The sequence below is a fragment of the Cynocephalus volans genome, chromosome 9, assembly GCF_027409185.1.
Source record: "Cynocephalus volans isolate mCynVol1 chromosome 9, mCynVol1.pri, whole genome shotgun sequence".
NCBI classification, from domain to species: Eukaryota; Metazoa; Chordata; class Mammalia; order Dermoptera; family Cynocephalidae; genus Cynocephalus; species Cynocephalus volans.
In genome coordinates this window covers 12,290,172-12,316,763 of record NC_084468.1, presented here as the reverse complement: position 1 = coordinate 12,316,763, position 26,592 = coordinate 12,290,172, and the positions used below count along the sequence as shown (strand labels likewise).

Sequence of the window (26,592 nt, the reverse complement as noted above, 5' to 3'; positions counted from 1 at the left end):
ATATAAGCCTTAGTTCATGTTAGCTATTTTAAATGTATATCTGAGCAACTAAAAACACTAAGAAATATGACAATTGCACACAACTTATCACATGTATAGACAAATTACCAGATTACAATTAGAACAAATATCTGAGCTCTCATCATCTGCCATTCTAACTATACTGGCCCCTTTGCTGTTCCTCAAACATGCAAGGCATAGTCCCATTTCTACTTCTTTTTTCTGCTTGAAATGCATTTGCTCAGATATGACCAAAGCTCGTACCCCTCACTTCACTCAGGGCTTTGAGAAGTGGCATTACAGATCATCCTGCCTAACACAGCAGCTTCTTTCTTTATCCCCGTGATACTATATTTTTTCTTCATAGTACCGATTACCTAACATTTTCTTATTGTCTTTATATTTCTTTAAAACAGAAGATCCAGGAGCACAGAATTTTGTCTCTTTTATTTTTCTACTTCTGACATCTAGCCTAGCACATAATAGGCTCGTGAATATTTGTTAAACAGATTAATAAAATATCGTATTCCATTATGTGAAACACGGACTCAATCAAAAGCACAGATACCTTAATATGTATTTTTATGTGGGGCATAGGAAGGACCTTTTCTAAGTAAATGGAAAAATCACAGAACAAGACTTTATTTCAGCTCATTTCTAAATCCTTTAAGTATTGGGAGCAGTGGAGGCAATACTGCAAAAGTACTACTTTTTGCTCTTTGCCAAGATAAATTTTTCCTTTCTCTACAACTATTTTCTTTTCTTTCATGAATACATACAAAAAACTGAACTCCAAAGCCCCAATATTCACAGTTAATGAGTCAACCAATTCCTCTTAAGTGATGAGAAAATTGCTAAGGAGCAATGCCACATATTCTGCCAACTCTTAAGAGAAAATAAACATTTAAATCAAATATTAGAATAATAAAGAGCTTGAGTTAAATTAACATTAGACCAATTAAAAAAGAGTATGGTGAAGTGATTAAAAGCACAAACTCAAGAGCTTCCAAGTTATACTACTCACTAGCTGTTGAAGCTTGGACAATATTAAGAATAAGCCATAGTCACTCAATTGTAAAATAAGGGTAAATATCTGCCTCTTAGCTGTGCCAATCAAATAAGGTAATACATACGTGTAGAGCCCTCATAACAGTGCTTAGCATGTATCAAGTGCTCAATAAATAATATGTATGATTTTATACATTTTATATATATATATACACACATATATACGTGTGTGTGTGTGTAATATATATACATATATATATTACACACACGTCCTCAATTGAAGACATATAATACTTCTTCATGATGTGCTTTAAATAAAGCATTGCTCCCACTGGTTTGATGAATTCTTCAAATTTTTTTTTATCATCTACATTTAACTTCTAAATCCAATTAGGGTAAAAAAAAAAAAAGTTTATTCATATAAAGTCTGGTAAAATCCACTTAGAATGTGGTCATTACCAACCTTGAATAACTCCAATCTCAGCTCAGATCCAAGGGGCAGGACAGTCATTCCTGACCTCACTCCCAAATCTCAATGCATGCCTCACAAAGCCTAAGAATAAGATCATACAAATGTAGAAAAGACCCTTAGATCCAAAATACCAGATCCTAAGAAAACAAAAGAATCATTCTATACCTACATCTAATAAAAGCCATCAATCAACTTTAGATTGAATTGAAGTTAATCTAGTTAACTCACTCTTTAAGTCAGCATCCTATTATAAATTTTCACCTAACAATATTAACCAATTTTAAGACTTGCACTAAGAAACACCATGGAACACAGAATACCAAAAAGTTTTGTTTCAAGTAAATTATAATCACAAAAGACAACAACAAAAGACTAAAGTTAAATCATTAATCATCTGATAAGATAATGTATTATATAGTTATTACAATAAAACTGGTAGTAATTAAGACATATGCAAGTAACATTAAAACCAAGTTAAACTAATGATGACAAAACTTTTCATTGTAAAATAGTTTTAAATGAAAATAATGCTGATAACTATTAAGAATAACTAATGGGCAATCAAACATTGCCAGTTAAACTTAAAAATAAGTTGGCAGTGTATGTTTAGAGCCTCAAAAACAAACATGTTAAGTTTATTCTATGGAAAGGAACACAGAAAAAGCTCACTGAAATTTATTTAAAAATTTAAAATGCCTAAATATTCAACTGAAGGGAATGGTTATACAAATAATTTTATGTGCATTGATACAATATATAATCATTTTTAAAAGTTCTAAATAAATATTTATCTAGAAAAATATAAGTTAGTATGAAAAAATGTCTACTCATCCAACCAATAATGTACTGAGCCACTCCCATTTGCTTGGCATTATGACAGATGCTGATGCAAGGTAAAGCAAAAACAGATATGGTCATGGCCCGTATAACAAAGTCTCATGTAAAAGATACATATTAAAAAATAAAAGTAATAATGACAAACTCCTAATGTAAAATAAATGAGAAAAGTGCTTTGATTAAAAATAAATGATTCTCTAAGAATGTTTAACACGAAGTAATCTACTTTTAACAGGGGTGCAAGGGAGTCTTCATTGAGGAAGTAGAAGTTGACTAGGGATTACAGACATTCGACTGAACATGTAAGACGGAATACATGTGCTCACAACTGTTGCTCTCGGAACCCCCTAAAATGACAGTTAAGTTTTAAAGAGGCATAACCCTATTAGGACATAGAGAATGGAACAGGATCATAGATTAACGTCGACAAATTTTTGGAAGCTATTAATGTAAATGGTTGAGTGGTAACTGACTTTGCAGATCAGAAATCACTGAGAACACAAACCTAAGCCAGTGTGTGTAGAGAGAAGGCCATCAGGAAACAAGACTTTTACTGTAGTAGACACCTGGATAGGTTCAGAAATAAGAAGCTCTGGTTATCACTGATGGTAGATGTATGGTAGAACGAAAGATAGGAAGGTTGGTGATTGCTTGTTAGTTTTTGAAAGAACCAGGGAGAGGCATACAGCCCCCTCTTTAGCTCTTTGAAGAAGGCTAGCAGCTAGGCCTACAGCTCCTAGACAGAAGACTGACAGATGTACATGCAGGTCCATTTCCCAGACTGAAAGAAAAGATCTACATAGACTTTATGAAGGAATCATCTGATTAGCTTATAGGAATCATCAGTAGTTAGTGAAACCAACTACGTACATAGAGCTTCCAATCCCCATTTTTGTGTCTTACCTTTAAACATGAATGAACAGTAAAGGATCATAAGATATTTGATGAAAGACTCCAACATGAGAAAAAAAAAAAAAAGGAAGAACATAATTAAATAGAAAAGAACATAACTAAATAGAAATAAAGATGATACAAGGAACCGGAGAAATAATTTTCAAACACTATAATATCCTCCAGAGAAATAAGATCAAACAAGAATAAAACAGCATAATAGGAAAGTTCTGAAAATATTTTTTACAGAGGGTGATACAGTTTAGATATGTTTGTCCTCCCAAAGCTCCTGTTGAAATATGATCTCCAACATAGCAGTGTTGGGAGGTGTTTGGGTCATAGGGACAGATCCCTCATGAACAAATTAAAGCCCTCCCTTGGGGAGGGGAGAGTGAGCTCTCCTAGGAACGGATTAGTTCCCACAAGAGCTGGTTGTTAAAAGAAACCTGAGACCTCTCTCCTCTCTCTCTGTCTCTTTTGCTTCCTCTCCTTATACCCACTGGCTGCCCTGCCACTTTCTGCCATGAGCTGAAGCAGCCTGAGGCCTGCTGCCCAGACTCATGAGCCAAAAAACCTCTTTTCTTTATAAATTATCCAGTCTCAGGTATTCTGTGATAGCAACACAAAAATGGACTAACACAGAGAGTCTTAAAAATTAGTCAGCAAAAAGTTTTTAAATTAAGATCTCAAAAGAGGGATTGGAAAATGAGAGGAGGAAATCTCTTCAAAAGCAAACCAAAAGATAAAACAACGAAAACTAGAAAAGAAAAGCAGGTAAGTATAAGAGGTATAACTTTTGAAGAACAGCAATTCCAAAAAGAAGTAATATAAAAAATGGAAAGGAGGAAATTATCCAAAAAATAATTCCCCAAATTTCTAAGAACTGAAGAAATGAGTCCCTGAATTAAAAGAGTCCAGTGATGTGCAGTTCAATAAATAAAAGAAATGAAGGAAGAAAGGCAGGTACGTGTGCACACATGTACTCTAAGACCCACACTTCATTATCATGACATTTCAGAACCACCTTCATGAAAAGATCCTAAAAGCTTCCAGAAAAAAAACAACAAAAAAATTAAAAACACAAAACAAGGCAATCATTCAAATGAACAGGTTTCAAAATAGCATCATACTTATAGCAACCCTGGAAGTTAAAGAATAATGAAAGCAATGCCTTTAATATTCTAGATCATTAATATATAATTCCATATTGGCCTATCATTTTAAATAGGTAGAATAAATATATTTTTATTTGTTTTTGTTTTTTTGCCTTTTTCGTGACCGGCACTCAGCCAGTGAGTGCACCGGCCATTCCTATATAGGATCCGAACCCGCGGCGGGATCGTCGCTGCGCTCCCAGCGCCGCACTCTCCCGGTGCGCCACGGGCTCGGCCCCTAAATATATTTTTATACAGGGTCTCAAAAGTTATATCCATCTGCAGCAAGTTACTGTAAGACTGGCCTAACAAAAAAAAAGGTGTAAACCATTAAGGAAAAGACACAAAGACCAGAACATGCACTCCACAGGAAAAAGGAATTCTCAGGATTATTGAATTCCAAAGTGACAGCTATGAAGGGCTACAAGAATGAATGAAAAAAAAATCAATCTGGATGATTATTTGATGTGTTTACCTCTGTTGAAAGAAACTTTACAGTTCTATGGATAAACTGGGGGATGAATTAGTGATAAGCACTTAGAAAACTAACGCAAACAAACCAAAAAAGACAATTATTAATTCCAGGAAAAACAAAGTTATGTGAAAAAGAAAATGTTATATTATACTACAAAACATATAAGGTTCATTTATGAATATTATTTGCATTATTTCAGTAATATAAAACCTGATTTAAACAAAAGTGGTTTTATAATTTTTTTGAGAGGATATGTCATAGCAGGGTATGAACACATAATGCTTACAATGCGGGAAACATAGAAGCAAAAGCATATTACTTACAAATAACTACATGAAGAATTAGTAAAAAAAATAAGTACAAAGTGGCATCTCTAAGGAAGAAGAATCAGAGGTAGACAGAGAGATGAAGAAAAAGACTTCTATTTTTTTGTTATATAAGCTGTATGGCACTAGTTAACTTTTCAATTTATGCACAAATATTTTTTAAACTAACTTTTTAAAAAGTTAACAAATTGGAGGGAAGATGAATATTTGAACATTGCAAATATTTTGAGTCTATACACGGAAAAAGAAAAGATTGAAAAAAATTATACCCTAAAATACCAATCATACTTAGTTTGTGGGACTACTCAAGATTTTAAAACTTGTTTTTTTCAAGTGTTTCCAAATTTTCTTTTATGAATAAATGCTATTTTTTATAATAAGAAAACAAACATTTTTAAAAGGATAAAATGTTATACAGGTTGAGCATTCCTCATCCAAAAATCCAAAATCCAAAATGCTCCAAAATCCAAAACTTTTTTGAGTGCAATATGATACCACCAGTGAAAAATTCCACACCTGACCTCATGTGTTTCATGCACAAAATTATTTAAACTATTGTATAAAATTACCTTCAGCCTATGTATATAAAATATATATGAAACATAAATGAATTCTGTGTTTACACTTGGGTCCCCCCGCCAGATACTATCATTACGTATATGCAAATATCCCCAAATCCAAAAAAATACAAAACCTGAAACACTTCTGATCCTAAGCATTTTGGATAAAGGATATTCAATCTGTACTTTGGAGAAAAAAACCTTCAAAAAATATTCTCAGATACTCCTTCAAATACTACAAGCAATTAAAATTCATAGGCCTACTCATCACAAGTACTTGCTGTTATCACTGGAAGTTATATATAAGAAGCATCCTTTTTGTTGCTTTATTTTCCACTTAAAAATAAGTTATAAACATTTAAAATCATAAAAAGATGCGTTGTGGTGAATAACAGACCTTCAGTATGTTCTGAACACATAAAACTGATTTTAAGAAGAATTGTTATAGTTTCTGTCTGACAGGTCTTAGTTTTTAAAACAGAAATTGCAGTCTGTCATAATTCAAATCATTTATGAAAATATTCAAAGATGCTTGGAAGAAATAATGGCTCAACTATGTTGTGAAATTTAATAATACAGTTGCTAATAATGACAACTATCTGAAAGGAAATTAAAATAATACTTAAAAATCTCTACCCATGATACTATATTTCGAATAAGTTTTCTAAATCAAGGATATTTACAACCACACTTTCATAATTTCCTTTTCAATCTGTGGATATTCCCACCAATAACAAAAGTTAAACTCTTGTAAATTGTACTTTCATTATGACAAACTTTATTCTGAGTAGTCGGAGGGTGAAGTATTAAGGTTCCATGAATATTACAAGAGTGATCATTTCTTAAAGTCAGAATATATTTAATAAAATGTCTGTCCCTTTTATATGAATATAATTTATTCCAAAGTTAGTAATAATTTTTTTCTTCTTATCAAAGGCCTGTGGTCTGTAAGAAAAAGCAAAAATCAAAAGAGTAAAGGGAAAAGAATATATAAATTCTACATAATCCTTTTTAAAATAAAGGAAAACATTGTATTTAAAAACTAAAACAGTACAAAGCAATACCTCAACTATCTTTTTAAAAAAGACATTTTAATACATGACAGTCTTATTTTTTTTTGGCAATAGTAAAATTATGACTCCAGGAAACACATGTAGCTGAAGAAAAAGTAAACTCAGTTTTGAGAAATGTATCCCTTTCTCTGGTCAGAGAGAAGAAAGTAGGGCTGTGTAAAAGGGGTCGACTTAACTGCTTTGGCATGTACTCGTACATCACTGGCATTCATTTAAGTTTGTAATTTGCTGCACTTTAGTAAATGCCATTAAACTTTCACAGTTTTTCCTAGATCTTTCTGCTATTGCTCTCCTGTAACAGTTCTCCCAGTGTGCTTTTTACACAGCATGCGAAACACAAGCTCTGGGAGTGGGCCCTAAACCCTGCATGATCAACATGCTCTCCGATTCTGAGAAACTCTGTCCAGCTCAAAAGTCCTTAAGTTATAAAATGTAAGTTCTCACATGACAGACTTTTAGAAATTCATAGAAGTTATTTTGTGACACTGAACTTCAATCTTATATTAAGGCCAGCTGAAGAGAAACAGAGAAAAGTGGATGAAAAGAAGCAAGAATTTGTCTGGTGCTACTACAACCACTTTGCATCTTACAGGAGTAATTTCTTATTTTCTCAGGGATTATATTCCCTAAAATAAGCACAGCTTCTTACTTCAAGAGTCTAAAAAATAGGAGTTTAGTGATCAAGTAATAAAAATGATGCTAGATATATAAAAACACATAGTAAATAAAAGGTTTTAAGGACATTCACTTCGAAACATTTGTTGACATAAAATCACATTCTAAATCCTTTTTCCTGAATTCAGTTTAATTATTCAGAGAACATTGGTAAAGGCATTATAACCTGCTGAGACAGATCTTCCCAAGAACTGTTATATAAACTGTATTTCTTCCAACAGTTTTCAAATCAACTTCTATGAGCTGAAATTAAATTTTTTTGTTTGTCCTTATACTTTGGGGAGGGTTATAAGCAATTTTTTGGCAAAAATACTTACATAGTAAGATCTTTTTACAAACTGTTGGGTGCAGACAGTGAAGAGAGCTTAACAATAATCACTGTCTTTTTCTTCTGTTTAAATGGGAATGAACTGACCTACGCATACATAAAAATATCATAGATTATTTAAAATGGGTACGCAAATACGAATTGCAAAATTACAAAACTGTACTTGGCAGCAAAGCATGATCTGCATTAACCATTAAAAGAATTCATGCTTGTCCTTCCTTTGAAAAGCAAAATATTTGCCAAGTATCAAGACAGTCATCAGAAAATAGGATGTTAGTGGAGAGAAACTACTGCAGAATAAAAAAAAGCAGATCGGTCAGTGCCACTCATGCAAAGGAAAGCATATAACTTGTGTTGGTGTTGAAGATCCAGACCAAAGGACAGTGTTAACTAAGCTGTGTTGCACCCAGAACTAGCCTTCCAATGTGACAATCTCTTCCATGCTTTTGCTGGGTCCCTTGTCTAGTTGACAATTTCCCCCCAGTAGTTTTCCATCATTGTGCTGCTAAGGCCTCAGTTCTCAGCTTCCTTTATTCCACACCTAAATTAGGCACTTCCTTCCACTAACAATCTCTTTAAGCACCTTATAATCTTCCTCCACAGTATTTCAAACACCATGTAGTTGCATGTATACTGTGTTTGTGTAAGGTCTGTATCTCCATTCCACAAGAGCAGAGAACACATTTTTTTCACACAATGTACAGCCAGTGTCTAGGACACCATCTGGTGCAAAAGTAGGCACACTTAGTGGAATAAAATAAAGTATGTTTAGAGTTCTATCCTTGGTTGCCATCATTTCACATCTGTACAGCTCCAACAAGACTAGACCCTTTCCACCTGCTAAGCTAGACCATAAAAAACTTAACATTAAACAATAAATGCTCCCTACTGACCTGTAAAAACCACTGGGAAGGAGGAAACGGCAATAAGCTGTAGTGAAGTATTTTGGGCGTAAGTGAGGATGAGAGGGTGCTTTTGTCAGTACAATTACTCCGTTCTCAGCCTGGCTAGTAGCTTGCCTCTTTCTTTGCATTCTAGAGATCTGCTTAACTGCTTTTCCTCCTATTGACACTAACCCTCACCTTGACTTGAATGAAAATTTACAGCTTTGCTTTTCACCTCTGTGAAAAGGTGAGAGCCAGCCTCCATGATGACCTCCACTGACCCTTGCCTCCTAGTATCCACATCTCTTGAGTAGTGAACCCCTCCCAAATTGAGCAGAGTTTACCTATGTAGCTACCAGATGTTGTGGAAATGATGGTGAGAGATCTCAGAAGTAAGGTCATAGAAGACACTGGAGCATTTGCCTTGAGCTTCATTACTCACTCTGGGGGATACCAGCAACCATGTTGTGAGTAAACCTCACCCTTATGTAGAGGTCCATGTGGCAATAAACTCAGTTCTTCTGCCAACAGCCACACTAACTTGCCAGCCAGGTGAGTGAGCCATCTTGGAATAGGATAGTCTAGCCCCAGTCCAACCTTCAGATGTCTGCAGGCCCAGCAATATCTTGACTACTACCTTATGAGAAATCCTTGGCCAAAACTAACCAGTTAAACTCTTCCCAAATTCTAACCCACAGAAACTGTGCTTATTGAGTAATAAATGTTTACCGTTGTTTTAAGCTGCTAAATTTGGGGGTCATTTGTTATTCAGCAATAGATAACTAATATAACCTCCGATCACTCAAGTTCTGACAGTTTTCTAAAAATTTTTAGATTTTACTAATATAAACAAGGAATTAATTTAAAAAATTTATCCTCCAACTCCCTCCTCCTTTTTCTTCTCCTATAAGGAAGACAAAGAAAAATGGCTGTTTTTTTAAAAAAACTTTTTGAAAGCATAAGATTCATTTTGTTTTGGGGGGATAAAAGATTTTTTTTGTATTAAGTAGAGGACAAGATTTTCTGAAAGGGATGAGAAGATGGAATAGAGGCTGAAGTGCTGTCCTATAGATTAGGAATGCAAAGAAAGGGGAAAAAAACTTGGGAGTTAACCCCAGTTGGTTTCTTCCATCAGCAACCATCTTGCTTTAATAGATTCTACTGAGGTCCAGCCCAAAGAAAAAGTGTAATGATCAGAGTATGGGGAGCAAGAAAATATACAATATGATATCCTAGGAGGCAGTGGACTTTGTACTAGTAAGAAAAGGAAGAAAAAACTTTAAGTGGCAGCACCTGGGTATCAAGATAATTTTGAATAGGTATATAATGAAAATCTGCAAAAGTATCAGCCTTATTTCTTTATTCTATGTAGAGAAGTTTTCTCAAATGTTTTTTCTTCCTTTTCCTCTTTTTTTATTCCCTACCATAACACGTGAAACATAAAATACCACAATTATAAACAGATTTGTCACTATGATAATTCCTAAAGGTGGTGGGGCCCATGTTTTTCCTTTCCCACAGCCAAAGATAATTTTTCTAATAAAAGAATTTTAAATCGCTTTTTAAAAATTATTATTAAATTCCTCTTAGCCATATGCAAGATCTTCTCTCTAGGTTTCACTCTACCTTTACTATAACTCAGACTAGAAAAAGAGAAAAACTGACTATTTTCTCCAATATTTTCATAAAATGACTTTATCTTGTATTAGAATTTCTAGGAGTTTTCCTTACAGAGAAGTCAAGGAGTTAAACAGAGGGATATTCTTCTTAATCATAAGCTGCTAGCTTCTCTTCTTCAATGGTGAATCGAAGACAAACAATACTGGAACTGTCAGCTTAACACTGAAAATGAACAAGACTTCCATACACAAATACTCCAAAAAAAAAAAAAAAAAAACCCACAAGAAAACTAAGCTAAATTTTGGTAGGGAAAAAAAAAAAAAAAAAACCAAACCCAAAGTATAACTTTATTAGCTTATGTGGGAAATTACCATTGGCCCACTTCATCAATAATCACTAACAACTCTTCAGCTTCTCAAGCTCCTTAAAATAAAGAAATTAGAAAAACAAGGAAACTCTTTTATACAACCAAAATCCAGAAACAGAATGAAATGGTTAGATAAATGATCGGTATTATCAACTTAACCCCACACCACTGTCTTGTTGCCAACACCCAAGTTCAAGAGTTTCTAGGATAAATCTTGTAAGAAAAATTTTACTTGGCTTTATAGAACTAAAAATGTAGAAAATTTACAAAGTAATCCATGACTTTGATTCAATGAGAGATCTGAGCCAGAACCAAATAGGTAAGTGGCTCCTGAATTCCTGACCCACAGACTACGTGAGGTATATAAGGGTACTTCAAAAAGTTCATGGAAAAATAGAGTTAAAAGATAATACACATTTTTCTATAAAATTTTTGAAGTACCTTCATAAGTATTTATTGTTGTTTTAAAGCTGCTATGTTTTGGCATAATTTATTAAGTAGCAACAGATACCACGTTATCTCTCATCAGTCCAGTTCACACAGTTTGCTAGATTTTCTCCATTAATATAAAGGGCAATGAGATATATTGTACAAAGAAATGTAAAAAAATTGCTAACTTTTTTTTCATTTTACACAAATGAAAACAGATATGTTAATGGAATTTCTTCAGATATCATTAACAATTACTGAAGACTGCTACTGTAAGATCAGTTTGATGATTATTTTTCCTAATTTCCCCCAACTTTTATGAAGAGCTATTCTTCACCTCAGAGAAGCTAATATAAAAGATTCCTCTTTAAAAAATCCTTTGATATGACAGTAGAAGAAAAATAAGGAAGTTAGTAAACCTAGGAAAATTCTAGGTTGGAATCACTGCAAATTGTGAATGTAAGTATTCTAAGACATTTTAAAAAATATTTCTGTTCTTGACTGAATTCTAGAGAAGTGCCTACAGTACACTTCTAGATCCATTCTTCATTCTAGGTGAACTGCAGTATATCTCTAAATAGTGAATTTTTCTTAAATTGTAAGTCAAGGGAGATGGGTTCACATTAAGCAATAAAAAAGTATGATGTTTCATTAAAAACAAAAATTCTTATTAATAAATATATAATAGAATTTTACAGTTGAAATAGTTGTTACTGCACTTTTCATATAAAACTGTTAAGATAAGCAGATAGACTGGTGTATGATATAAAAAATATTTTTTAAAAAATGTTTTTTCACCTACCCTTGAGAGGGTCATGCTCTGCTCTCATAATATCAATCAAGGAATTTTCCAAAGAGTGCATGTTCAAACTGTCATACATTCTACTTCGATCCTGGAAGAGAAGAAAAAAGAAAGACTTATAATCTATGCAGTTTTTTCAAAAAGCAATTATAAAAATATTATCTAAATTCTCTTACATAAAATACGGCATCTGATTAATATAATATTACTAATCAATTTGGTTCCCAAGAAAATACCAATAACTACGGATCTCATGGGCTATGATGTCTCTTGTATCGGAGGACAAAGTTTTCAATATATTTATCACCAAAATCTTATACTAATTTCATTGACATATTAAAGCAATACAGTAAAATAATTTCTGTTGTTATCATTCTCTATAAAGACTTCTGAAATGTTATACAAGCAGAAAACATTTTTAGATTTTATTTAACTTCTAAACTTTTCTCACATATCTATGAAGAAAGACACTGGAACTCGGAGAATAAATATTTGGAGGAAAAATTAATTCCATGATTGCACCATTCTTTAAACATCTACCAAACATTTTGTTATTTGACTTAGTAGTCTGAATTTCATAGTAAAGCCTACATAAGCATCTTATACAGCAAAATTCAAAAGCATGAGATACTAAAGTCAGAACAAAGACTAATGCCTATAATATTAATATTCAAATCTCACTCTCCAAAGTGCTCTCATATTTGTCTCTGCATTACTAAGCCCTCCCTTCCCCCTTTCCCCTGCACACAAGGCGTGTAGGGGAAGGAAGGGCAAAAGCACACTCATCTCACTAAGTTTCCTACTTCACCAAGACTCAGAACGAAGTCTTTTGTGTTGTCAGAAGTCTTGTTTGCTCAATGTTCAATCGCCCCACTTGGTTACTAAAGGGTATTTTATTCCTTAATGCCCATGAATTTATATTGTATTCTGCTAAACACATACTCAACGTACATGAAAAAAATATACAGAAATACTACAACAGGCTCTGGCCCATGCCCTCCAAATAGCCCTGTAGCTTTTCCCCACAAAACATCAGTGCCATCCTCCACCCATTTAAGTGTGTGCATGTGTTTGTGCATATGTGTGTATGCCCACACACTCATGCAAGTGTAGGTATATGTGGGGTAGGCAGGATAGGCCATTTTAAACTCTAAAAATGAATACTACAGAAAATGGAAAAGGAAGAATCAGAAAATTAAGTGGAAAAAAAAAAGTCCCCTTATAAATCATAATAAAGCATTTCTTAACTTGGGTCCATGAGTTTCAAGAGAGACCAGAAGTCTCTTGAGATTATATACAACACACTGTACATGGGTGTACTGTATACATAATTCTTTTTTCAGAAGAAATGGTTTATAGCTTTCGTCAGTTTTCCAAAAGGGTTCACAATCCAGAGAAGATCCAGAATCAGTTCTTTAGAAAGCTGAAGAAAAATATAAGACACTTCCCTAAGAATATGTTCATTTATTTACTCTAAATGATGTTAGAGTGGTAAGCTTTATAAAGCTAGGGGACTAGAGTAAACTAGATAAGTTGCTGCCAAGGAATTAAAAGGGTGAAAAGTAACATTGAATGATGGAAATAATGCTAGACTGGAAGCTCTTATTTCAGCTTTATCACCAATTAAGTACTCAGTATCCCTTAGTGATTTTTACTCAAAGACCCCTGAGGTCTAACACAACCATCAATAGCAACTGTCTACTAGAACAATGACCTTGATTAGTGAAGGAGGCAGAGACAACTAAGCAGTTATATAGTGGTTCCCAAACTTGAATGTGCTTCAAAATCATTTAGATAGCCTAGTTAAACACACAGATTGCTGGGACATATCAACAGAGTTTGATTCAGCAGGTTTGGAGTAGCACCTGAGTATCTGTACTTCTAATAAGTTCCCAGGTGATACTGATTCTGCTAGCCTGAAGACCACACTTTAAGAAGCACTGAATTTCTCGATCTTATAAGTCGCTAAATCTTTTTAGACTCTGGTTCCAGCTTCTAGAATATACAATAATCATGTCAAAAACTACACAATGCCTAAAGTTCACTTTAAAAAATTATAGAAAAGAAAAACATTCAAAATAGTATACGATAAATGAAATTAAACTGGAATAGAGAAGAGGATGGCCCTCAGGCAAAAGCGACATACAATTTCAGGAATCCATCCAAACATTTCCATCTGTGTTTCTACTATACTACGTTCATAACTAATGTGTTGATTTTCCTGTCTCTCCTTCTAAACTTCTAGGTTAATTAAGGTTAGGGAACTTCTAATTATGAATATAGCTAGCGCTCAAACGTCTTTTGAATGAATACGACTTTATCTCTATCATAAACCTTTGTAAAAATATGTAAGTTGAGTTCTGTGACGACAAAGACTTTTTAAATATTAATTATAAAGGACTATAATGCCTTTACAAAATCCTCTTTAGAACATGAAGTCAAATGCTAATTGACTAAACTGAGAAAAGCATCAGATATTAACGTGGCCTTGCTATCAACCTGAATTTCCAACCATCCAATGGAAGATTAGGTACTATTCAAAGTTCTAAGATGTATTTAAAATAGAATTATAAAATATAAACTGTCATGATAAAAATTCATGTTCACATAATTAAGCAAAAAACCCTCAGAAGGTATGCTGTATCACATAGGTTCTAAGAGTATATTATATTTTAAAAACTTTATATCCTAATAACTAAATTCTTGTGAAGAAAATGTGTTATAGTTCAGAGCTATCTTTCCAGGCTGATAATTTTGAACAGAATCAACCTATGCCTCATCTTCAGCTAATCTATGGCCTTAACTAATGGTGACTATTAACACCACCCAAATGATATTCCTCAAGCAACTTTCTTTTTCTGAGGAGGTGGGAGAAGGAGTGCAGCCACCTGCATTGCAGGGAGTGTGATTGTGCTCTAACACACAGTAAAATTATTGAAGAAACTCTATATACACTGTCAATGTGTCATGGACAATATAAAGGTATGACAGAAAAAATCCTTAAGCAAGCTATTCATATAAATATGTGACCACAATATATCAACTGAGAGTTGTTACTCAAAAAAGTTGCATGTATTAATAATTTCGGCTCGAATGCCTATATCCAACTAAAACAGTGAGATGCTGACTTACAGGGTTCCTTATCTTCCTTTTTATATCAAGTCTTTGATCATGATTCAAACTCCTACTTTAGGAAAGAAAACTGCAAAGCTGTTTTAAAACTATTAGTTTAGTTGTTCTTTGTTACGCATCAGCTGCATCCCACGTGATTTTTAAAGCAACAAACACAAAACAACCATGAGCAAGCAAAGAGCTCATGACATCTCAAAATTGTTTCTTGAATTTAATGAAATCTATAGGCTCATGTGCAAAAGATACAGATAAATCCATTAAGTAAATTATACAGATTAAAATATGACTTCTGAAAACCAGAAACAAATCTGGTTATAAAACAAATATACTCATGCATACTTCTGAAATAGGGAAGTAGAAAAATTTGTGTTCATGCAAAGTGCCGTTGGTTTAAAAACTAAATAGAAGTCCTGAGGCAATTTTAAAGTAGCCATGAACACACCAATATTGATCAGTCTTAATAAATATGGAAAGCCATAGTGAAGTGAACTTACATTTATTACTACTTGGTTATTTGAAAAAAGCAAAGATACTTCACAAAAAGAATCTCTATGAGGAAAAGTTTATCCCCTATTTCAACCTATTTTAAAATATGAAAACTATCTGGTAAAGAATCAACTAAATGGGCTTTCAGAAATTGAAATTACAGAATCACACAATAACAGAAAAAAAAATGTTAGAATACATTGGTGGAAAAAATATAACCTCTTTATTCTAATATTTATCTTACTGATTTTCATAAACACATACATTTGCCACAAATACTTATGGAAGCTTCAATAAGGTCTTAGAAAGGTTGAAAACCAAAGAAAGTAAGAAAGTAATCCTAATCTTGAAAATGATGAACTTGAAAAAGATTACAAACACTGAAAAATAACTAAGGAGGTCAATGTACAATACTAGAATTAGTGCAACAAAAGGAATTAATTGTGAGGGAACTTTTTGATGGGATATTATTTTTTTGCTTTGATATATTCAAAACCCTGTTTTATTTCAGAAGAAGTGGTCCAGTAGAACATTTTCCTCTCGAAAACAAAGTACTATCCCAAAGAAAAAGATGGATTATAGAAAAACCCTACATTCTCATATTTAATGATATACCAGAAGCTTGAACATGTATTCTTCTGACGAAGTAGAAAGATCAGCTTTTCCTATACTTTCAATGTTTGTGTAAAGTTCTCTAATTTTTACTTCAGAAAATTTAAAGAAAAAAGCAAGTTGTGTTAATATTGTCTTCAATTTTAAATACTGACTATATCTTCCTGATTACACAATGTTATTACTCCACATTGAATTATCAGCAGATGATGTGCTACTCTGTTTTACTAAATAACATGGCACTCAATCTCATAAACCCTCATATCATTCTCTAGTTGTTCCACATAGATACCCCTTATTTATCCAACTGGATTTTTACATTCTCATAGGCAAAGAACAGTATTTTTCCTCCCTATATCCCAAGTTTAATTGAAATACATATAAACAATGAAAACACATTTCTTAAAATTTTTTTATTTATTCTGCATCTCAAAAAGTGCTGACAGCCATTCTGAAAAAAAAAGTTTCGAAAATTTTAAAAGGCCAAAAGCAGCCAAAGTTATGCTAGTACCCACAAGAATTAAAGAAAATGGAAAAACAAGTTGAAAATATTTCAAGTACAAATAAAGAACTGAACACAGGATAAGAAACATAAAAAAAATACATCCATTACCTAAGCATGTATACGAGAGGTATAACAATTTGATGACTACCAATGTCCCCAGAGTTCATCTGGTTTAAGAACCTCAATTTAAAGAATGCTTTATTAGATGAAATATTGGACTTGGCCTGCTACTATGTACTGTTTTTTGAGTAAGATGAAGAGACTCAAAAACTATATTTTTCTGAGAGCCATCTCCAAGTTACTGTTTATTGCATTATAATAACAGCCTGGATATTAAAGATGGGTGGAAAATATCTTCAATTAATTCAATGTAGTTTATGTTACGTTCTCAAGCACTGCAAGCAGAGATTCTGTAACAACAAAAATCTATTGATAATAATTGATAATCACCCAACTAGGGGACAGGCCAACAACACACATTTATAGGCTTCACATGGTGTATTACAGTTGCATGACATTGCTTTGTTTACAGTGAACTGTTAATAGCTAATAGCGTTTTACACCCACCCCCTTTGGCTGGCCAACATGGGGATCCAAACCCATGACCTTGGTGTTTAAGACTATAGTCTACACAGCTGAGCTAACCGGCCAGCCCTAACAGCATTTTAAAGTAAAGCAATTCTTAGCCTTAAGGAAATTAATAGAGATATCTAACAATTATTTTAAAGTTAGAAATATGCATAACAATTTCATTTGCTTTTAAAAATTTATAAATTGAAGCTTTTCCATAAAAAGCTTATTTAAAATAAAGAAATGTCAACCCACAAAATTTTACATAAAAATAAATCAGTCTACAAAACTATTTCTTTCCACTTATTGAATTCAATTACATGTTCAGCTCTTAGTATAGGTAAGTCCTGAAGTATCCAAGTATAAGAATTAAGAGAATTAATGTATAAGAACTAAGAGAATTAAGACTTCAGTTCTATAACTGAGTATATTCTAGGCCTAATCAGCTTGAGAATAAAAGAAATAAAAAGTTAAATGCTTGAAAATAATATATTTGTTAACAAACACTTGCTAATATTAAAATGTTATGTATGATGACAAAAGGTAAAAAAATGAAAATAATCTCCCCAGATTTAAGTGATTAAGTATTTTGTATAATTTCAATTTTGTCAAATAGTGAGGAAGTACCCAATGCTTTAAGATACCAATTCCAGTTTATAGCTGCTGCTGTATTTTTAAGAACCTCAACTTCAAATACCTCAACCTTTTATGGAAAGATGGAAACAGAACAAATAATGTTCAAAACAAACAGAAGAACACAATGACACTGCTTTTGACACTAGTTGTAAGGTGATAATCTACCTCCGCTGCCTTAGACCAATACCTTAGACCTTTCCCCCCAAGAAACCAAGATGCTTATATTCTATAAATAAAGGTGAGCGGGTACCGGAGCAGGAGCAAGGAGGAAAAAAAAAATGGCCAAAACATCAGAGAAAGTATGAATGGGCTGAAAAGGCCTCACATGACCTCGTTCAATGTCCTTCTTTTATAGATAAAGAAACTAATAACCAGAGAGATGAATTCAATGACATAAGGATTGTAAGAAAAAGAGGAAGAAGATTCAGGTTTCAGACTTCCTTTCCTTCCAGTTCAATTTACTTTCTGTTACCTCTTTTCTTTTTCTTTTTTTTTTTTTTCACCATTCTCTTCAACTTCAGCACATTACATCTCTGTACAAGAGTCAAAGGGAATGCCATACCTCAGCAGTTTACCAAAAATTTACTTTAAGCACCAAATCCTTTTTCCTAAAATGAAGGTACCCCAAACTCCAGATTATAAAACCTGTAAAAGCAGAGTAGTTTTTAATGAAGTCTAAGTGGGAGGGCTGGAGCCCTTGTCCTGTAGCAGTCCCAGAGCTCAGGTTGAAAACTTCCCTTCTGTTGTCACCTCTAGTATTCCTCTAACTGTAAACTCCCAATAAGCTAATTTCTCAACAGCTGCACCCACCCCCATGGACCTTTTAGGCCAGCTAATTTGTCATCTTTCTTCTCCATGGATACAAATCTCTCAGACACGTATCCTATGGCTTTTTCCCACATATACACTTAGAATAATTATGTCCCTTCCTCTAAAAACATTTCTCTTGCCACCTTCGAAATAATTACAATAATTTTACTCTCCTAACATACCATCTCCTAGGTATTTATGTATTCAATTTGAACAATATAAAAGTGCTACCATAAAAAAGTCACTAATATGGCCTAACTGGGCAAGAGTGGAGAAAGCAGTAGAAATAGATGCTAGCTAACTTATATTAGCAAGAAAATAAATTGCTAATTACGTGAGATAACTATTTCTAAGTGGAGATCCTGGCAGAACTATTTTAGTAAATAGGTAGGACTTGTCTAAAACAACTGCTAATGGTTGATTATCAAAGAAGTTAGTGCTAACTCTCTAGATTAGTATGCTATTTACAAATGTATTATTAAACAGTCCTTACTTGTATAATCATCTCATGCTGATAAATTAACCAAGGAAAAGCCTTAGCTAAGAATAACATAGCTTCATTCACATAACTCACACTATGTCCCGTCTTTGCTCATTCAAACTTGGGCTCTATAAGAAAGAATTCTCCTAAATAAGGACTGAGTTTTCTATATCCTGTAATAATTCTCATCACTTGGTATTCAGTATGCATTCAAGTTCAGTCTGCAGGAAGAAAAATAGCATTTTGCAACCATAAAGGGCTTGATGGTAATGTGATTAAGACTAATTTCCCAGCTTCTTGACTCAGGGTTTCTCCATTGAAAACTGAATATTCGGAAGACAGGATATAAAAGCAGTAACAAAATTCAGGACGGAGAAATACTATACCATAATGTTTAACATACAAGCAAAAAAAAAAAAAAAAAAAGACAGAGCTTTTTGAAAAATATATTTCAGGACAAATGTTATAGATTTCATGATAAAAATTTACTAAACAGTTCTGTAAAACATTGATGAAATATAAGGCTGATTGTTAAGTAAATATATGGTTTTGTACTTAATTGCAAATAACTCTAAAAGGTGATAAAATCTGTTTAGTTTGACTGATGTTTAAAGTCAGGTGCTCTTGGGTATATAATTAATTCCTTTTTCCAAAAATAAATTTATTGTGTTTTGGAAATCTAAAATGATTATGAATTACTTTTAAATTTGAAAATGAAATTTCATTTCATATCAAATAGTTTAAATCAGGTGATCCTTAAATTTCTTTAATGCCCTCTGAAACAGGCTTAAATAAGTATAATTGGAAAAGTAAATTATAAATCCTACTCATATATACTTAACTCCTAGCCAAAATCCTGAAAAATATACACTGTGCAGCCTACCTGGTCTATTCTGGATGTTCCGGCTGCAGTGCACCAACTATCTTGGAGTGAATCTGAGCCCCAAGCTGGCAACTGCAAACTAGATCTCACCTTCAATAGCATAGAAGTTTTCATCAGAAATGAGCAGTTTTCTTCCCCAGACCCACCCAAAATAAAAAAGAAAGAAAACAAAAACAATCAGAGTTCTATCTTAAATCTTCATTCCATCCTCTAAAGATTTTAGGGGGAAAAAAAAAAAACAAACTCCTAAGGGAACTAAACAATATAGTGAAAGGCCTGAAAAAAAAAAAATGTCTGATCACCATAAATATTAGGCCACATTTCGAAAAAATAGTCACTGGACCAGTGAAGACAAATTTGAATTAGATGCAAAAAGCCCTAATATTATTCTACCACAATCATAGCTGTACCAAGTATATTTTAATATATATATACAGCTGATCATGGTCAAATCTATGAATAATTAAAATTACTGAAAACTTTAGACTAACTATATTACAGTAGAAGCAAGTTTTGGTGGCATATTAATTAACAAATTAAGGCATCCTTAAGGAATGGCCAATTAAAAGCTTCAATATATATATTTAAGAGATATAACAGGTTTTTCTACATTTCATGTAGCTTATTTTCCATTGAGGGTTTATAGAGTTTTTCACGTTCTCAAATTTTTCTCTGTACAGATATTTTACCCTTTGATAATTAAATATATGCTTAAAGACTAGAACTTTAAATCTAGTTTTAATTTTATCATACTGCTACTATCTAATACCACCACCACCCAACTTATTTTGAAAGATTAATATCAGAATATAAGGCTATTTACATACCATTCTTACCTGTAAGGGTAAGAGTGTATTACTATTGTTGTCTGTTCTGAACACATTATCTTCAATCCAAGATTTTGGAGTCAGTGATGGAGTAGAGCGAGTAAATTTCGGTGGTGCTATGACATTACCAGAAAACGGTTTCTTCAATGGAGATATCTGATTCATAGTTCCTGGAATTCCCATGTTTCCAGTTCTACGATGATCTCTGCCATGCACTGCTCCCCAGGACATACTTCCAGTGCCCCAGCCACTGCTCTGATGGTTGCTCCAAGGAGATTGTTTCAGAAGAGGCTGAAGAAAACACATCTATTTAAATTACAGGCATTTAAAGAGTTTATAATTCAAGTTTTAGACCTGAGCTAAGAATTTATATGATCTTAAAACAAAAGAAAGATATAAAGGCAACAGAATATATCTTAAGTAGTCTACAAAAAATAATGGTCTTGAGAGCTTGCTATATGAAATCAAATTTACTTAGTGCTGGGCAAGTTTTCATCCTCTTGTTTATTATAAATATGATAATATGAAGCTTATGCTTCACAACAATTACTAAAATAAAACCATGCAGTTACTTTTTTTCCTTCAGACAGAAGCATATACATGACAAATGTGAAAAAAAATATATAGATATGAACTTTTAAAAATTGAAATTAACATTGAAGGTCCTTAAAGTTATAACCTACATTGTGATCTTAAAGCAGTCACATTCTGCTAAACACACAACTAAAAATATAGTCTTTATTAACTAAAATATCCCAATGACGTAAGTGGAATATTTAGACTTTAGGTTTCAAAACAAGTTATACCACGACAAAAGTGGATAATGATAACATTTGGTCACTTTCTTGCACGAATTAAAAATGCCTGTTGGGATAGAGACAGTATAGGAAATATGTCATTTTTTGCATTGTTTATTCAACTTGTAAGGTATTTTATTACAGTTTTAGTATAGTTTCTTTTAAAGTGTTTTTTTTTGTTTTGCTTTTATTTCACTTAATTACCTATGAACTGTTAAGCAATTGTCTGATGTTACCCATAGGTGGATCCACTGAGATATACTGCCAATAAACAACTATATGTTTTGATTATTCTAGCAGAGATTTTAGTATACATCTCCATTCAAGTCGCCATTAAGTTTGTTCATTTTCAAAAGTAAATCATATTCTAATCTAGAACCTATGGCAAGGTAAGTTAAGTCATCAAATAATGGAAAACCCATCAAAAGTATGTAATTGTAGTTTTTTTTTTTTGAAGAGGTATTAATTGCTAGGAATTCTATTGTCAGTAAGCTTATTCTTTAGTAAGTTTGTGCTTAGATTTAGCCAAAGGAAGTATAGACAATGCAGTTACTAAAAATCAATACATAGATATGGTACTCTTAAAATTAAACCTGTTGTCACAAGACAATTTCTGACGTACAGTACCTATTTTTCTAAAGTTTTAAATGTTAATATAATCATGAGTATATACTACTCTTTCCCCTTCCCCATACTTCAAAAACATAACTAAAGGGCCATGGACAAACCACTCCATTCTTGAGGGCCTTACTTTCCTTACTAAATGATTCAGCGTTCAAAGTTCACTTCCAGTGATCTAAAATTCCATATGAAAGCTGTGTGACTTTTTACAATCCATGACGAGACCCATCTTTTGTCCAAAAGCAGGCTACAGTTAGATAAGGATCATGGTATATATTCATCTAATGTTTCATATCATGTCTTAGAACGTAAAATTAACTATAATTTTCTGTGGCAAGTTTCCAGTTAAAAAACCCCCCCAAAAAACCAAAACCAAAAACGAAGACCCTAAGACGCAAAAGACAGTTGCTCAACAGTACGTAAATTTTGGAAAAGCAGATTATCTCAAAATTCCTTATTTTCAATCCTTACAGGCCACATTCTGTTTCTCTGGGAGCAATGCAATGATTCAACAAAAACTGTTAACTGTTACTTTGGATAATTTAGATAGTATTCAGTTTTTAAAAGGTTAACCCTTGACAACTTTGACCAACGTAAAAAATTAAGAGTTAAGTAAACACTGGGTCAGGTCAAATTTTGCTTCTCTGTCAATCCTTCATTATAAAAATGAACTTCCACAGAATGATCACTGTAATAAGAGCTGACTACATTAAAAACAACAAAACGCTCTTCCAATATCAACAAACCAACCGAGCAGTCCCCCCAGCAATTGCACTGAGGAGAAAACAAACAAGACCTTGAATCAGAAAGGACCCTGATAAACAAAAACCCCGCCCAGGGTTAGTTCATAAAATTGCCCACTTAAAATACACACAGCTCATTAATTCTCTCACAGAAGATCAAGGCCACCAAAACACGTACCAAAGCCAACGAGGAAACACTAAGCCCAGATTCAAGATTAGTTTTGTCTTAAAATCCTCAACACATTACACACACGCGCGCGCGCACACACACACACACGAACACGAACTAAACCATCGTGGGCATCTCCGGTGGGACCGACGAGACGAGACATTACCCACAGTCTCTCATTTCAGGCCATCTGACAGCTGAGGACGCGGCCACGCAGGAGGAGCCAGGGCCGCCGGCAGAGCGCGGCGCGGCGGCAGGTTGCTCCGGCTGGCGGGCGTTGGAAGCGGCCCGACGGCCCGCCCGCCTGGCCGCTGCGGCTTCCCGGCGGGATCCCCGGCCGGCCAATGGAGAAGGCAACAAACTCGACAAAAAAAAGCCTTTCCGCCCGTTCCCTCATTGGACGGCGGCGCAGAGTCACGGGCTCCCCGCACGCACCGTCGCCGGCATCATTCTCCTGCCAAGTTCGCTTCCCACGGCCGCTCCTCCGAGGCCCCCGCCCGGTCCTCGCCGTGCCTACCCGGGGCGGGGGTCCAGGACAGCGACCCTTCAGGCTAGGGGCGCCCGGGGTTCTCGGGGGCGCCCGCTACGAGGGCCGGGAATGGACGCTGCTCCTGCCCTCGGCCCCCGGCTCCAACCCCCAGCGCCACACCGGGGCGTTCGAGGGGGCGCCCGGGCGACGGCTTCCAGCGCGATCCCGCTTCCTGAGCTCCGCAGCCCACGGTGGCCACTGCCCGCCCGCCTCACCGGGACTGGGGTCGCGGCTCCTGTCCCCCTGATCTGCCGTCTCAGTCCCACTCTCGCTTGGGCGAACGACCCTAGTCGCCACTTCCCGGGCCACTCCCGGCCGCCGTCCCGGTCCCTGCCCGCGGTCTCCCGGCCCCGCGTACCTGGTGGTGGTTGTAAGAGTTCCTCTGCTGGAGGAAAGCGGCGGCCGCCGCCTGGTGCTGCTGCTGGAGCTGCGGGCTGACGGGCGACCTCCGGCTCTGCGGCTGCTGCGGCGCCGCGGGCGGCGGGGGCTGCTGCTGAGGTAAATTCATGGCGGGCGGCGGCGGCGGGGGTACGGCGGTCGCCGAGAAGGGGCCGCCGAAGCCGCCACCGCCACCGCCGCCGCTCGCCGGCACGCTTAGCCCCGCGCAGCCGTGCGGCGACACGGGTGAGAAGCTCGGGAAGAAGGCCGGGTTCATGGACGACGGCAGCCCGGGGTAGAAACCGTTCTCCGAGTCGGGGCTGGGCGGCGGCATGGCGCTGAGCGAGCCGCCGCCGCCGCCACTGCCCGGGGTGGCTGCCGACGAGCCGGGCGGCTGCGGCTGGGGCGGCTGCTGGGGCGGAGGCGGCGGCTGCTGCTGGGGCGGCGGCGGCGGCTGCTGGGGCTGGGGAGGCGGCGACGCGGTCTGCACCGACCAGGGGGTGCCGAAGCCGGGCAGCGGCGGCGGCGACGCGGAGCCGCCTCCCCCTCCGCCTCCGGGGGGCACCCCGCCCCCACCGCCGCCGCCGCCGCCGCCGCCGGGGTGCGGAAGGTCCGGGCTCTGCAGGCTGCTGAAGGCGCCCGCGCCGAGCGCCCCGCCGGGCAGGAGGTTACTGGGACTGTTGAGCAGAGGGTGGTTGGGGGACTCCATGGAGCCCGGCGAGGGGTTTACCGGCGGCGTCGAGGGGGCCAAGCCCGCATTGGGGGGCTCGGCGGCGCTGCCCTCGCCCGCGGCCGGGGTCTTGTGAGGGCTGCTCGCGCCTCCGTGGCGGCGCCGAGGGGCTGCGGGCGGCGAGGGCGGGAGCTGCGGGACCGGGGGCAGGTCGGCCGGGCGCTGCCGCGGGGCGAAGTCCTGCGGCGGGAGGTGCTGCGGGTGCGGGAGGCTGAACGGCGGCGGCTGCGGCTGTTGGCGCTTGGCGAGCTGCGCCGGCTGGAGGAACTGGCCGGGCGGCGGCGGTGGCGGCGGGCTGAACCGTCCGGGGCAGTGGAGCGGCGGCGGCTGCTTCGAGTCCAGAGGGTGGGGAAGGTGGGGAGGGCTGAACTCTTTCCTCTGCTGGCTGCTCAGCTGCTGCTGCTGCCGCTTACTGAAGTCCTGCGGGGAGGAGGTGCGGCAGCAGCAGGAGGAGGCGGAGGAGGAGGAGGGGTGGTGCAGACTCGGTTTGAAGTCCTGGGAGGGGAGGAGGTGGGTCACACCCGCGTTCGTGCCGCCGCCGCCGCCGCCGCCGCCGCCGGGGTGGTGGTTGGGGAGTTTCTCCGCGGCCGCCGCCCCCGAGAGCGGCCGCGCCGGCTGCTGTGTCAGCCTTAGCCGCGGCTCATCCTGCATGCTCTGCTGATGCGCCAGGAACGGGGAGGAAGAGGAAGCGGCGGCGGCCGAGCTGCCCGCGCCGCCGCCGAGGGGGATGGACAAGGGGGAGGCGGCCTCGGAGAAGCCGGTGACAGGCAACGGCAGCGGCGAGAGCGGGCCGAAGGGCGTGGCGGAGGGCAGCGGGGCGGCGGCCGCGCCGGGCTCCCCGGCGTAGGGACCGTACGCCCCGCCGCTCAACAGGGGCCCGGGAAGGCTGTTTCGGAGCGGGGCGGGCTGCAGTACCCCAAATCCGAAGTCCCTCATTTAGGAGGCCGGCGGCAGCGGGAGGAGACGCGCCCCGTCCTGTGCCCCGCCTGGGAAGCCGCCGGGGCTGGGGCGGCGCGGCCGTGGTGGAAGGAGAGGGGAAAGTCAGTGAGAGAGGGACACTGTGACTGAGGCGGGGGGGGGGGCACCAGCCTGGGCTCCGCTGACCCTCGCGGCGATCACCGCCGCCTCCCGAGACCCGCTCCGGGGCCGCCGCCTCCCCGTCGTCCTCGCCGCTTAAGAACCCCGGAACGTGCGTCAGCGCCACCTCACAATCGCACCGCCCCCCGCGGTGCGTCCCGGCACGCGCGGGCGCGAGGCCGCCCCGCCCCCGCCCCGCCCATCATTAATATGCGGGCTGGGCCGGGGGCGCGCGGGCGCTCGCGGGGGCGCTCGCGGGCGGCGCGTGGCCTTGGGCCCCTTCCGCGCCTGGGGAAAAGGAAAGGCCGGTTGGGGCGGGGGGCGGCCGGCTAACAGGGGTCTCGAGCACCCGGCTCGCGCGCATGAGAGCGGGCACGCGCGTGCGGCGGGGACGGTTCCTGGGCAACGGCACCTCCCCCGCGCGGGGTCCGCGCAAAGCCTGCGCTCGGTCGCACGCGCCCCCCGCCTTACGCCGCCCCGCCTCCTTCCTGTCACCTTCGTCCTGCCCTCGGTCACGTGGGGCCGGGCCGCACCGACTTGGGCTTCTCAGGGCGGGGCTGGCCCGCAGGGTAAACTGAGGCCGGGAAGGCTGACTGGCACCTGCGCTGTGCGAGCCGGAGACCCCCAAGCTCAACGAGGGACCCCGGCCCTGTCCTGGGGTTGTGTCACAACTCACTTTTGAGGGCTCTGCCTGCTGTAAGATCG

The 26,592-nt window shown here is 38.3% G+C and overlaps 1 protein-coding gene across 6 annotated transcripts in view; it reads right to left on the bottom strand.

Moving 5' to 3' along the window:
• Positions 1-25,746, bottom strand: part of CPEB2 (cytoplasmic polyadenylation element binding protein 2) — a 63,374-nt gene extending 37,628 nt beyond the window's left edge. For 2 of the 6 annotated variants that reach the window (XM_063107858.1, XM_063107859.1), the window contains exons 1-4: positions 24,061-25,746; positions 20,853-21,134; positions 20,017-20,106; positions 11,902-11,992 (exon numbers count right to left, since the gene is read on the bottom strand). In XM_063107858.1, the coding sequence (XP_062963928.1) occupies positions 11,902-11,992; positions 20,017-20,106; positions 20,853-21,134; positions 24,061-25,746 (2,149 nt within the window). Of the gene's footprint in view, positions 1-11,901; positions 11,993-20,016; positions 20,107-20,843; positions 21,135-24,060 lie in introns of all 6 variants that reach the window. The other 4 variants (XM_063107861.1, XM_063107863.1, XM_063107860.1 and 1 more) reach the window with 2 other exon arrangements.
• Positions 25,747-26,592: the final 846 nt, after the last annotated feature.